General features: G+C 35.3%; 1 protein-coding gene across 9 annotated transcripts in view; it reads left to right on the top strand.

Annotated features, from left to right (window-relative positions):
- AKAP6 (A-kinase anchoring protein 6) overlaps positions 1–14,281 on the top strand; it is a 314,923-nt gene that overhangs the window by 182,457 nt on the left and 118,185 nt on the right. For all 9 annotated transcript variants that reach the window (XR_010431376.1, XM_064658568.1, XM_064658567.1 and 6 more), the window contains 2 exons: positions 2,156–2,304; positions 8,058–8,178. Coding sequence is in view for 8 of the 9 variants with exons in the window: in XM_064658568.1 (XP_064514638.1) it covers positions 2,156–2,304; positions 8,058–8,178 (270 nt within the window). In the remaining variant the exon portion in view is untranslated. The remainder of the gene's footprint in view (positions 1–2,155; positions 2,305–8,057; positions 8,179–14,281) is intronic.

The following is a 14,281-nucleotide window of genomic DNA, read 5'->3' on the forward strand; positions in this document are numbered from 1 at the left end:
TTGATTTACAAACCCACCCTGAAAATTGGGAAAATATTTTACTTCAAGTTTTCCACAAGATTTCCCCTCTAGGCTTAAAACAGTCACAGATTTTAGTTTCTAGATCTAATTGTTTTAGAAATTTACTGGTCACTGGCAACAGTGCTTTAGACTGAATGTATCATGTCAACTATAACTAAAATAAAAACAATGAGTGGATAACTCATTGGGAAGAATACGTCAAAAGAACAAATTAATAGCCTTATGTGGACAATACAAAATACTGAACTGGAACACTATTCTTACTGATGAGGAATCCTTCCAAAAAAAAAAAAAAGAAATTTGTTCAGGACCCCCTGTATACTGTAGAAATGGACTGTTTATCAACTCAGAGGAAAATGGACTTGGGGGTGTAAGGGAAACAGGAAGGTGATGATGTTTGTTTATTTGCTGCCTTTGGTCATTTCTGGGTTATATAAACAGCAGTTTTAATTACAGTTTCTGAGAAAGCAGAAAAGTCTTATAGCTTTCTCAGACCTTACCATTGTACTCTAACTGGACACATCCAGCTAGTTAGTCTTCTATTCAGGTAATGTTTCTTCATCGGTAACCTTTTGTGTTTTAATTTTCCACTATTTTAAAGTATGTATGAAAGCCTTTTAAATATGTAATTTAAAAAAAATTACATTTATTTACACACTTAAAGACCTGCATGGATTAATTGGAATTTTTATCTTTTACCTCCTTGGAAAATTACTAATAATTTCTGTATTTTCTGGTTTTTTGTTTTGTTTGTTTGGGTTTTTAATTTCTCGAAAACATTTTGGGGTTTACTGAAAAACATAACTAATCTCACTGTTTGAATGAGAAATTTTAAAAGGAAATTGAATTTCTAAATGGCCTCCATTATTACTCAGCAAAAATTGCACCAAGGCAAGGCATAAGCAAATATAGGAAACTGCTAGTTTATAAAGACATTCCAGCTTTCCTTCAGACTTTCCCTACTGACATTCTTCAGTGCCTGTTTCCCTTCACTTGGTTGCACTTTTCCTACATTTTGCAGATTACCCTTCTTCTCTCTAACCATTTCACTACTTTCTCTTTATGGCTGCTGTTGATTGGCAACTGTCAAGCTGTCAGCAGACAAACAAACTTTTCAATTCCTGGCTTCCCACAGCAGAAAATACAGGAGTCCTTACATAAAATTTCCTCCATTCTCATTGCATTTTCTTGCCATAGCACCAAATAGTTAAGCAGGCATTCCACTCCTAATGGAAATAAAAGTATGTAGTTACACTGCAGTAGCCGTTTTTGAAGCATCATCAGAATTTGTAATGCTTTTTTCTTTCAATGAAGTATATTAAAAGAAAACAATAGCATACTGGTCACAATGCTTTTGAACTTACTCTACCCTCTGTTTTTTGTACTATTCCTAGGGGCAAGTGTGGCAAACAGCAGATTTTATCCTTGTATCATCTGGTTCTCTGAGCCTCAGAAGCATACTGATTACCACAGCTGCAATAAATAAAGTGTCTATTCAATCAGTTATAATGTCAAATATTATTCAACATTCTTCTGGCCAGGCACAGAGTCTGATGGAAAACAGTATATCTCACTTATTGGCTTTTTCCTTGCAATTAAAATTGCTGAGTAATCAGTGTGCACCAGAAAGCAGAATGTGAATAATGCCAATTTGCTTGGGTTTATTTACACTTACTATTTGAAAGAAAAATACCTGTAGCAATATGGCTTTCATTAATTAGGAAGCACAAGCAAATTGTCAACAATATCAGTCTTGAGGCCTGTAAGAAATGTAATTTTATATATCTACCTGTTCTATTAGTGCTTAGTTCCTAATATCTTTTTTATTCTTGTCCAGATATTTTTAAGCAGGATTTGATTGGCTATACATCTCATGGAATATATAACAGTTTCTCTGATAGAAACCTAAATAGTTAATTTCTGGCATTTGGGATTATGGTGTACTTTTTCTCTGACTTAATGGTTCAGCCTTTTTCACTGTCATGCAAGGAGGAAAATGATTATGTGAATCATTATGTGAATCATTTGGTTAAAATTGTTGCCGTCCAAAAGTATTTGTTTTAAATGTATTCTTTCTGAATTTTTTTTTAAATGTTGTGTTTTGTGTTTTCCTCTCTTTGTTTTCTTTTTCTAGGCTGAGGTTCAGCTATGCTACCTGGAAGCACAAAGAGATGCTGTTGAACAGATGTCCTTAAAACTGTACAGTGAGCAGTACAACAGTAGTAGCAAGCGAAAGGAAGAGTTTGCTGATATGTCAAAAGTTCACACAGTGGGAAGTAATGGGTAGGGAACTATTCTTTTTGTTGTTTTATTCTCACTGATCTGTGTTTTTTTTTACATGATATACTTTTTCTTACTTCTAGTTAACCAGGATTTTTTTTCCTAGGCCAAGAGGCAGGGAAAAACTCTCTCTCTATATATTTGCTTTTATCATATATGAATGCAAAAATAATGGATTCTGGATAATTTATCCAAATTATGGTTTGTTCATAGGACTACCTAACATTATTTAATAGTAATCTGTTATCTGGATTTAAAAAAATGTAATGTATCCTTTATTCTTTAGGCTTTTCTCCTCCAGTGGCTTTATACAATTTGATTTCTTAGCATCTTCCAAGGAAGAATCTTTATAGTGTATTCATACCTCTGCAAGACCTCTATAATAATTTTTCTTCTAGTGACTAGGAAATATGAATATGAAGCCATTCACTTATAGTTCAAACATCCTAGTTTTGTACTTCAAGAAAGCATTAATTTTAACTGTTTTCCCTTGACTTGACCATTTCAGTCTGTTTTTTTTTAATTAATGTAAACACACATATATTATATATTTAAGTGTACATATAAAAGCACTCTTTCTTAATATTTTGAACAAAGAATGTTGGACGAATAAATCACTGGAATATGCTAAAATGACTTCTTGCTACCCTCCCTTTTTCACAATCAAGAAAACTTGTAGTTCTGGATTAAGACTTTTTCTTTAAGGTCTTTTGAAAACAGTATCTCCCAACTGCTAGCACCCCAAAATGAACATAAAACACGTACCTGTGAGATCATAATAGTGTAGGCCAAAAGCAGTTCAAAGGAGCCAACTAGTGTTCATTGTTTGGGTAAACCCTCATCCTGATAAAAGTTTCCTAGTAAATACAGTAGAACTTTTGCTTGCAGTTTCCTATGCAAGGAAAGTCATTGACCAAGGTGTTCATGAGTTCCTTATCTCCAGAACTTCATTTGCTGATTGTTAACTCAATGTTCAGGTCTTGGAAACACAGTTTTATTAAATTACTGACTGTAAAGATAAATGAGCCTTGTAAACATCCTCTCTTATTATACAGAAAGATGACTGTTTTAGAAAAATTGATGTGGGCTAATTATGTAGGATTACTGAGATCTTGATTACATATGCAGAAATCTGTCAGATTCTCAAACATGCTGGTGCAGCTAGTGCCAACCATAAAAATAATTTGTTCAGAATTGGTGTGTATATGTATATAAATGTGCTCTGAGGGCTACATGTTCAAAACTAGCATCTAATTTTGCAGCCACCATTGAATGTGAACAAGACTTAAGGCTGGAATATTGCGGAGGATGTCAGCCAGTAACACATCAACAGACTTTTGATTTTCCTGAGAGTAGGGGATATAGAGCTTTATGCTTCGTGAAGAAATCCAGTTTGTAACTCCACGTGCCATATGTGATAAGTAAATAGGCCCTTAAATGCACTTGTTTGCACTTGTAATTACATGCTTAGGACTGGGAATGGTCATCTGCTAGTGTTCCCTACCTTTTCTGTGCTGTGGCCACCTTTCTGGGCCCTTCTGGCCATCCGAGCCCTTAGAGACTCAACAGTGATTTCAGGGGCCAGAGGGCCAGAGGACTGGAGTCAGACCACTGCAGTATCACATATTCAGCCATTGTAGAAACTAGGGGAGATTGAATTCAGATGAAAAACTTCCAGTTGAACAAGTCTGAGGTGCTGTATCAAGCACAATGGAAATGCCTTTCAGCTATTTGAAAATAGAGTTGATATAAAATTTCCCTACTGCATAAAAACCGTGGGCAGAAACTCCACAGTAGAATGATGTAGCTAGAGACCGTGATCTCTACAGAGAAGGGGCCATTTGCATAAGTGGGAAAATTAGCTGTTGTTGAAGATTGACCTTGGAGAAAGAAGAGTGTCCACTGGGAGAGCAAGAGTAACTGTAGATTAAGAATTTTTTATATGACATGGGTATGTGTGTGTATGAGATTTGGGAGAGGTGACTTTGTGTAGGAAATAGCTAATAGGTGGGGTAGTATTTGCAGAATAGGGTGATGCTAGTGGGTGCATAAAACCAGGAGATTTCCTGCAAAACAGTGGTCTTGTTAAAGCGGCGATACAGAGGGTTTATGTGTATCTGCATGAAAATGGCTAAAGTGACAATGGAAGAGAAGAAAATGAATATCCACTGCAGGAGAACACCAGCAAGCCAGGCAGCAAGAGGCAGCCAAGAGTAGTTGAGAGCAGGTGCCAAATGTTACAGTAAATCTGGCTGGAAATATTGCATCCCCTCAAAACTGGGGAGGAGTTCGTACAGGTACTATTGGGAGATATGGATACAATTATTTACAGCACCATTGTACAACATGAAGGCCAGATCCTGAGTCTGTCATCAGCTAGTATTGGGCCTTCATGGATGAGGCTTTGAGCGAAATGCATTATAGGGGGCTTCAAGTACGCTCAGAATATAAGGCAATTTTAAAACTGTTAAGGTCAAAACCCCAATTTCTTCTATATCTTCCTAATAAAAACATGTGAGAAGAGTTCCAGAAAATTATGACCCAGAAACTTGAAGGAACTTTTTGTCTGGCTGAATTTTTTTGGTAGGCATAGCAGTGTGTTTACAGTACTTCTAAATGCCATGTGAGTTATGCCATCAAAGAAATACTACAAACTGCAAGTGCATGTTAAACATAGAGAAAGAGGCTGATGGAAATAGCTTCACATTCCTTTTTATTTATTAATGCCACAGACGAACTGGTTTTCTCATGAGAAAGGTGCTCATGAATTTTCATTCAAAATAATAAATTGATGTCCACATTTTAAGAAATATGTTTAGGGTTCAAGGGATTAGACATACAACTCTGCATATCTGATTCCCTGTTTACCAGGACAAAATATACTTCTTAGTGTCATTTTAGTTATTACATAGCTAATGGATTTATCTTATCAACCAAAAAACCTATATTAAGGAAGCTGTATTTACCTGCTATTTAACTAATATTATAGCTTTTTTGTTGGCAATCTTTGGGTACTTTTAATGGAGGATTTATTGTTTCTATAAACAGATGACCTAATTTATTTCTTTTTTAGCAATTGGTGGATTTGGATAATCAACCAAAATTAGATCTTTGCTATGGTTCTTGCAGCTGCAACACACATCAGTATTTCAGAAGTTATGCTTTCCCTGGTTCTGCCTGTGGCAAAATAAAAAAAAAAATCTACTATCTCAGAAAAAGTAGATTCTGAATAAAAATCTATCACAAAAATACTGACAGGTACATTTGAATCTTAACCTCTCACTGATCCTACAATTTCTGGATTTTTTGAATATCTTTTTAACAGCTTAGTAACTTACATCCTCTTCCAAATAGTAATTTAATAGCAATCACTAAATTCATCCTTTTAGATGCAAGGCATTAATTTTAGCAACAAAGCTGCTTTTTTAATATATATATTGGAGATACTTAAAAGCCATTAAAAATATTGCATTCATATTAAAAAATATATTGATGATGCTTTGTAGGCTGACTACACTATCTTCAGACTCAGGCAAATAACTGCCATAGATGGTTTGCTTAAAAATGCTCCCAGATTACTTTATTTTACGTCATTTAAAAAAGAAAAAAGGAGAAAATAAGCAATTATGGGGAAAAAAAAATTCCCCACTGTATCTTGTATCCTTTCCTGTTTTTTTTCCAGTGAATCCTGTTTGTTTTGGGTTGAGTTCCTGTTTAGAACATAAGTTTGAAATCAAAATGTTCAGCTGTTTTCTAGTGCTTATCTGGGTTTTATATAGGTCAAAGAAAAGTGCTTTTCTGTTTCTTTAAAGAATTGGTTCATTCTATTACACTAAGAGATGGACTAATTTGGACTGTAACTAAGATGTGGTTCTTTAGACACAAAGCAGGTGGTTGGATCCAGCACGTCTTCTGCCTGTTATAGTAAAATCCAAGTCCATTTCCTCATGCAGTTTCCAAAGGCATCTCATCCCATTCTGGGCAAGAGATCATGAATGATGGATGTAGGCTTTGTTTCACGTCATCTTCATGTCTTAATTTAGGTATTTCATTGGTCCAAACCATCCAAGTCCAACTGAATCTGTACTGATTTATATGATATGAAATCTAGCATCTTACATTATAAAACATATGTTTTAATAACTGCCTGTCAGTTTTATGACTTTGAATAATTTGGATAAGATGGAAGGGAAGAAAAGGAGCAGTAGGTACTGAGGACACAGAATGGTTATACTGCTTTCTGGGGAAAGGATAAAGATTCAGTATCACTGCCAAATATGCCATTCAAGATGGACTTTAGTTTTATGTTAGTTTCAAAATGATATCTGAGTCAAATACTTCCTGAAACAGGAGAAAAGCCCTGAACTCCAAATGAAACTATTATATTTCAACAATGGTAACTTGCCCTTCGATGCTTGCTCTTCTTTCTTTATAGTAACATTGTGTACCTTCTCAGGGCAGCAGGCAGCTTTAAGTTGGTGCATCTCATAAATTATTGAGTAAAAGTACACTAAGTACAGTGGATTAAACTAGAGAGTTACTTCACAAGCAGGAATCAGCACTTGTGCATTATACAATACTTTCTTTGTTGTCAATTCATTGAAAATAATACCAAAGAAGTCAAATGCTTTCTTCTCTCTTGCCTGCTTTCTTGCAGAAAGACAGTTCTACTTGTCACAACTTTATCTACAGACTTTCAAAATTACCATGCATATGGTACTCTAGTTAATAACTGAAACTGTGATAGAGCTAATAATATTAAAAACATAGTTATTGTTTCTCTGTTGAAACACTGCTAATTTTTTTAATGGAGTTGCTAAAAAGTTGTTAATAATTGGAGAAATTAGCTTTAGTGGACATGCACTATTCTTCAATCAATATAGGAGTTTTTTGATACTACTGGCAAGGCTTTTGCTATTTCCAATTTTGTAAGTTTGAAGATCCCCTTTCAAGAGGTATCTTTTTGACGGATGTGCAGTTTTTCACCATATACCGTCTGTCTTGTATCACAGTGTTTTAGAAGAATCTATGCTTTAGTTATTCACTAGGCTTTCAATAGAGAATCACATTAATCCTTTTAAGCTCCTTATTCTAATGATTTATTTTGTTGAAAACCGTAGTGATCCTCCTTTGAATTTTAATGATTGCTGGCTATTCAAGGATTCATTGTTTTGACTTCCCGTCCTTACCTTTGTTTCTTACATGTCTGTAGGGAACACCTGTCTAATACTGTATCTGGCCTTAGTTCTCACTGGCTTACCATATTCACTCAAGCCTATCTTAAGGTGTTAAGTTGAAATGCTAGCTACTCATCCATGAAAATAAATGTAGGATATTTACAGACATAGGCAGATAGACAGCAGAGGGATGGCTGAATGAATTTAGTAATTTTTTAATGTAAATAATATTTTCATATGAATTATATCAAGATGATTGTTGCAAAATTAGCTCAATATAAAATCTGCAATAAAAAACCATTAAACAGCATCTATGGGGGATTTGTATTTCAAAATTCTTGAAGCAAATGCAGTATGCCAACAGTTGTCAGGATTTGGCATCAGCCACTGAATTTAGGTCATAGCACTGGCTTAAATTGGATTTCAGTTTTCATTTTCATCCACTCTGTATAAATACAGAATGTCTCTTTAGAAATATAACTTGGAACATCATGAGTTTTCAAGAATATATTATTCTAATACAAGATTTTAACAACTACACAGTATTTATGCATAATACATTTTGTTCCTTATCTACAGCCTTTTGGACTTTGATTCAGAATACCAGGAGCTCTGGGATTGGCTGATTGACATGGAATCCATTGTGATGGACAGCCATGACCTGATGATGTCAGAGGAGCAGCAGCAGCATCTTTACAAGGTTAGCGCTACCATAACTGCCTTTACCTAGCTATAGAAGATCTGATTAGCTTGACAAGTCTTTCTCTCACAGGATATCGCTGCGTTCATTGTATGTATCATGGTGTCTATTAGAATTCCCTTCCCTGTCTCCAACCTCATTTCCATCCCCTGTGCGCTGACAGGCTGCACCGACATCATAATTGCAAGAAAGTTCCCTTTATCACATTCTATTTGGTGTAATTCTATAGAAGGACAAAGATTTGTCTTCAAGATGAATAGAAATAAATGAAACTGCATTAATAAATAGAGTGAAACAAAATGAAGGAAAAAAATGAAATGGGAACATTTAACAAAATGTGTTTTGATTGGAGCTTTCAGCTGGATTTTTATCCACCTTTCAGACCTCATCTGGAAAGAAAGACATTTTCCTTGATTTTGGTTTGCTGCTGCCAGGATACAGGACTCTTCCAATTTAATTTTTATTAGTTATACATAAAGTAGACATTGTCATGTTAACTCTTCACACTTGGTTGTGATTTGAAGAACATGATTATGAACTTGGAGGGTGAACTTATAGGGTCTAATTCTAACATACAGATAACACAACACACACATGGTTTCTCTTATTTGCTATAGCAACCTTAACCCAGAAGCTTTATCACTTCTTTTAGACAGACAGTACTTTTAAGAACTTCCTCAAAATGTGTGATTTGATCCGAAAATTGATTCAGGCTTCACTGTGTGTCTGAGAAGCTGTAGTCTGCGGGTCTGAGGGGTGGTGGGGGAAAGAAAGGAGGGGCTTTCGACAGAAATATCAGGCTGCAGTAAATCTTCCTCATTTAGGCAATTTTTATTGGAGTAATTCTGACAGTTGTCATCCTTGAATTGCTTTGAGCATATGGCATATTTCAAAGAGCAGATTGTGAATCATAAAAAATAAAATTAATAACTAACCACAGAATCAGCAACACTATAATGACAAGAAACAACTACCCTCTAGCTTTTTTTTATTTCTTATCAAATAAATGGTACATTCAAGGTCAAATAGAAGTTGTTTTCTTTCTTCTATGATTGCATGATTTGATAATTTCTTAAATATAATATATTTTTTCTTGCTTTGGCATCTTAATTTCTTGATGGTCTTCTTGAATTTTATTCTTTCTTATTTTGACACTTTTATTTAAAATACCCAGTGAGAAAGGATTGTCACCTGAGTTAAAATATGTTTATAAATGTAAATATAGTTCAGATCCCAACTATTTTAGCCTGCGAGTGAGTTTAATTCACTAGCCTCCATTTCTTGCTTTGGCAATTATTTCTTGTTTTTGCTAATGTCTTTTTCCTAACTTTCTAAGTGCTTCATCATGCCTAATCATGCATTAACAGTCCTGGCCTTGGCTGGGCTCAGAAATAAAAAATGTCAGAAATGGGTAAAAAGTTCCTTGTGAACCTAAAATAAGGTTTTTTAGTAGTGCCAGTCTATATAAGGCCAGCTTGTACCATGCCTAGTTTAACAACTAGTTTTAGTCCCATACTAAAAAAAAAAATAAATCAGTAAACAAAAATATTAAGGCAAAAATTCATCCATCAATACCGAAAGGAACAAGGCTTAAGCAGCCAGCCCAAGTATTTTAGGTGCTACTTCTCTTTCTTATATCCAAATGTAACCATTAGGAAGAATTATAGATGGTAAGGCAACAATAATAATAATAATAATGAGAAGAGTAATAGAGAGAAATAATTTAATAATGTATGCAGTACAGTATGGTGGCAAAAAGGGCGAGTATTGTGTATGCAAAATAGGAAGTAATAGTTTCTTAATATTATGAAAATCTGTATTATGATATGTATGACACTTGTAAAAGCAGAAACTTTGTGTGAGCTAGAGTAGCTGAGTCTGCAGGCTGAGCAGCACAGACGAACCAGCACTGATTCCAAAGCACAGGAAGCTTATTTGTCCTGCAATTTCCATCATAAGATCACCTGGCTCTGTACCAGATTTGAGCCCCTGTCTCAAAACTACCTATCTGGTACTTCGTCACTGCAAAACCACTTGAAGAAGGGTAGGAACAGACTCCTTGCCCTCCTGTGGTGAATATTCGCTGCATATACCCTTCTAGTAAAAACAGCATGCAAATTGTTAAGGATTGAGTAGAAGACTTAAGTAGAAATGTCGAGTTTGTCTGAGATCACTAAGGAGTATTTTCAGGTAATATAAAAATCTTAAGTGCATTGCATTAAGAATGATCAGTCTTTCCAAAAAACAACACCCCCTAGGCCCCCCCCCCCAGATTGAACCACCTCCTGAAGAAGTGTTGAAAGCCCCATAATTTCAGACATTTAAAAGTAGACAAAAGACAACATTAGCAAATGTAATTGAAGGAACAATTCTGCTCTACCAAAGGAAAGATCAGATAAATCACTAGGTCTTTATCATCTTTAATTTCAGAGATTCATGTAACAATGAATCATGCCCTCAAAACCAGTAGTAATCGTTTTATAAAACTAGCCTAGTAAACCTCTCTTCTAATCAGTGGTGACACCCGTTTTATTTCGAGGATTTTTTACAGAGTCGTGGATGGTCTATTGCTCACAGCTCAGAGGCATGAGCACTGCCTGCACTTCCCAGAGAGCACAGCCGTTCTGCTCTGTAGGGAGAGAAGACAGTACAGAGAAATCCAGGCAGCTATTATTATCAGAATTCCTCAATGAGGAGTGGGGTGTTATGAAAATATAGATCTTGGCTTAGTTTTTCTTTATCAATTACAACTTCAAATGTGAACCTGCTAATTGCACTCTCTGCATTTTGGTGGATTCTCCTAAACCCACGGATCTCTCTTCTCACTTCCTGAGCTGAAAAGTAATTGCTGCTCAGAGCCAGCTCAGCAAGCTGTCTCTGCCAGGGAACCTGCTGTGGTATCACTATTACCAACAGTAATCATTGCCCCTAAGGAGCCTATGAATGGGAAGGAGCAATGATAAAACAGGTAATTCAGAAGGGAAAAGCATACATTAAAGGAGCATAACACCATATATAAATGCTAAAATTGTATATGGGAAAATGAAATGTATTTTCACGGTTAGAGTATTTTCACAGTACTCTATTTTCAGACTCCATATGCATTTAAGTCAACTCTCAGCTTAATTTTATTCTATAATATTCCAGGAACTTCATAGTTTTTTTACTAGGATCCTTATTATCTCTCTTTAACTAGGTTTTCTTCTGCCCTAAATACAATAGGAAGAGCACAGCCACATTTTTTTGTAATGCTGAATACATATGTATTAATTTCTCTAGATTTCCTAGATTTCAGTGCAAAAATTTTAAAAAAAGACAGCATAGTCCTAAATGATTTCTGCTTTAGAGTTCTAAACTAGCTAGTGATTTTGAAAATCGGCTAGTGTTTGAAAAAATGGCAGTCACGGAATGAATTGATGAGAGTTTATTTGTTCTCTAATGCTTTAACTATTAATTAAGAAGAAACTAAAAGGAACATTTCCATGTTTTTCGACTCTTGCTTCTTTGTACTTCTGTAATAGCTCAGTTTAATGCCAAATGTATCATGTTTATTTCATTTTAATCTACTGCATGTGAGCCTGATCTCATAAGCTCTAAGTACACAGAACTTGCATTGACTTCAACTGTATTCATATGCTGTTACTGGAGGATCAAACCCAAAGAATTTAAACTCTGCTAATTAGCCCTTTAGTGGGAACTTGAGTAATTCTGTAACTTGAATGTTCAAAAATGAAGCAAATCAGTATTTACAGGAACTGTGGAGATTAGAAATGAGTATACTAGGCAGAAAAGTTAATGATAATTCTTTCAATTTTCCTCAGAGGATTAATTGCAAAACTTAATTGTGTTAGATTAAAACCCCATTTAAATAAATAAAATATGATTGTTAAAATTGTTAGTATGCTCAGAATAGAATTAACTAAACATTTGAAAATATCAAATAAAAGAAATATTTTTTTTCTGTCAGATTACAAGCAAGGTATGGTGGTTTTAACACAAACTGTATAAGCTGAAAGTTTTGTACTAGTAAGTCTTCAGCAACAGTAGTCATGATAGATGGAAAAAGGTCCTTATGTAGAAGTGCAAAAATTTTGAAAACATTTAGTTGGCACAGCTTTTGAACAGGTTAGTTGCTGAACTCTTTCATCAAAGGGAAGCAGTCCGATGTATTAAATAACACAAAAATGCACATCAAAAACTAAGGATATATTTCAAAAAAAGTTGAGGGGAAAATATCTCCCAGCAGTTTTTGCTTCCCGGCTGGAAGCTCTATCCCTGCTCAGAAGGTGCAGTTAATTTCCTCCTCTGGGTGTGCTGCTGCTCCATTGTGCCTTTCTCCCTGGCTCAGTGTGCTGGGGCCCGGAGTGGATCAAACAAACCGTGGTGAAAGTTTCCCTCATTTGCATCACTTCTAGACAGCCCTGTCGTACTCTTTGCTGACAGGAAATCACTGTCTTTGTCACCTTTTTTCAGTGATCTCCTTTTGGCAGAGATTGGCCATGTGACCAGGATTAATCACAACAACAGTTCTGGCTCAGAACTCAATGACATGTTTTCCTCAGCACTTCAATAATGGTGTAGAGGAGTCAGTAGGAAATGACTACATTAATTTCAGAGTGAAAAGATAATTAACACTTAAGGACTAGTGCTATAACCTATGGAGCTATTATTCAAATTAAAACTAATTCATTGCAAACTTGTGAAAAAGAAAAAAAAAACCACAAAAAACTGCTCTTTAATGCAACTGTTAAAATAATCTTGCAGGAGACTCTGAGTTTAAAAAGAAGTATAAACTATTTTTAACGCAGTAATATAAATACATAAAAACTTCAACATTTGAAACTGGAGGCTAAAGTATGTGAAGTGCTTACTTAGATGATATGAATAGGATACTGGCAAACAAAAGCAGCAGTGTGCTCCTAGAATGCTGTGCTTCAAGGAGTTTCCTTGGCAACAGAAATGCAGTTCCAAAAGTAGACAGAACTTTCCTCAGAAAACATACTATTAATAACAACCTTCCGGAACAACTTGGAACAATTTGACTACTTGGCAATAAAATGCCAAGTGTTCTGCAAATTAATCTAACACATAACAGTTATATGTTTCTCTTGCCCATAATTCTCCTGAACTGGGGGCCTGAGTTCTCTGCCATTAGAGGATACAAATGTGCAAAGCGGTTCCAAATGCTGTGCAAACAGAGAGAGGGCTCAAATAGCAGCAGCCTATAAGGATCAATTAATGTTCTTCATATCATTTTAACTTGTAAAACAGATTAGTTTAATTGGATTACTTTGTTCCATTTAAAATGAGTTCTGGGTGCCTACTGAAGCTGTATTGTAGTTCAGTCTTTATTTCAAGTAGATTTCCCATATAAAGAGAACTTATTAAAAGATTAACAGCCTGTAGAGTGATATATTTGGACATTATGTTTTAGGGAACTGGTTATAAGCTAGAAAACGTGAAGATTTTTGCTTCTACTCTGCATATTCTGCATGGTCCAGGATTCCTTCTGGCTGCCTGGTAATCTGTCAGTGCTTGCACAGAGCTACTGAAACAGTCAGTGGGAGAAGATGATGGCCGTCACTTTGGAGGAAGCTCTCAGCACACTACAGGATTGAGCCCCTTGTAGAGAGTAACTACAAATCTGCTATATATGCAGTATTTTTAGATACGCCATCATTTCTACATAAGCCAAAAGAATCAACTAATTTCAGTCTTGCCTTGCCAATAGAAATCATTAGAATTCCACTAAAGGCCATAAGTTTACTAGACAGGAAAGGTAGACTGTGCCACTACCTCAACTTTTCTTGAATTCTGAGATCTAAAGGTTAAAAGTAATCAATATCTCATTGTGCAGCCTGATAATAAGTAATAACCATGATGTTAAAATCTAAATGACTGCAGATAGCACTTAGGTGTGTTGACCCATTTGGAAGGGCTTTTTAATTGCAATCAGAATAGTCATTACAGTTTGCTAATCAACTTTTAGGCTGCCTTGCAAAAATCAACGCCTTTATGAAGTATTACTTTAATGGTATTAGCAAATTATGTCCCAAAGTGAAAGCTTTGCAATACCATTAAAAAAAAAAAAAAAAGGAGAGAA

This window comes from Pseudopipra pipra, chromosome 6, assembly GCF_036250125.1.
Source record: "Pseudopipra pipra isolate bDixPip1 chromosome 6, bDixPip1.hap1, whole genome shotgun sequence".
Lineage (NCBI taxonomy): Eukaryota > Metazoa > Chordata > Aves > Passeriformes > Pipridae > Pseudopipra > Pseudopipra pipra.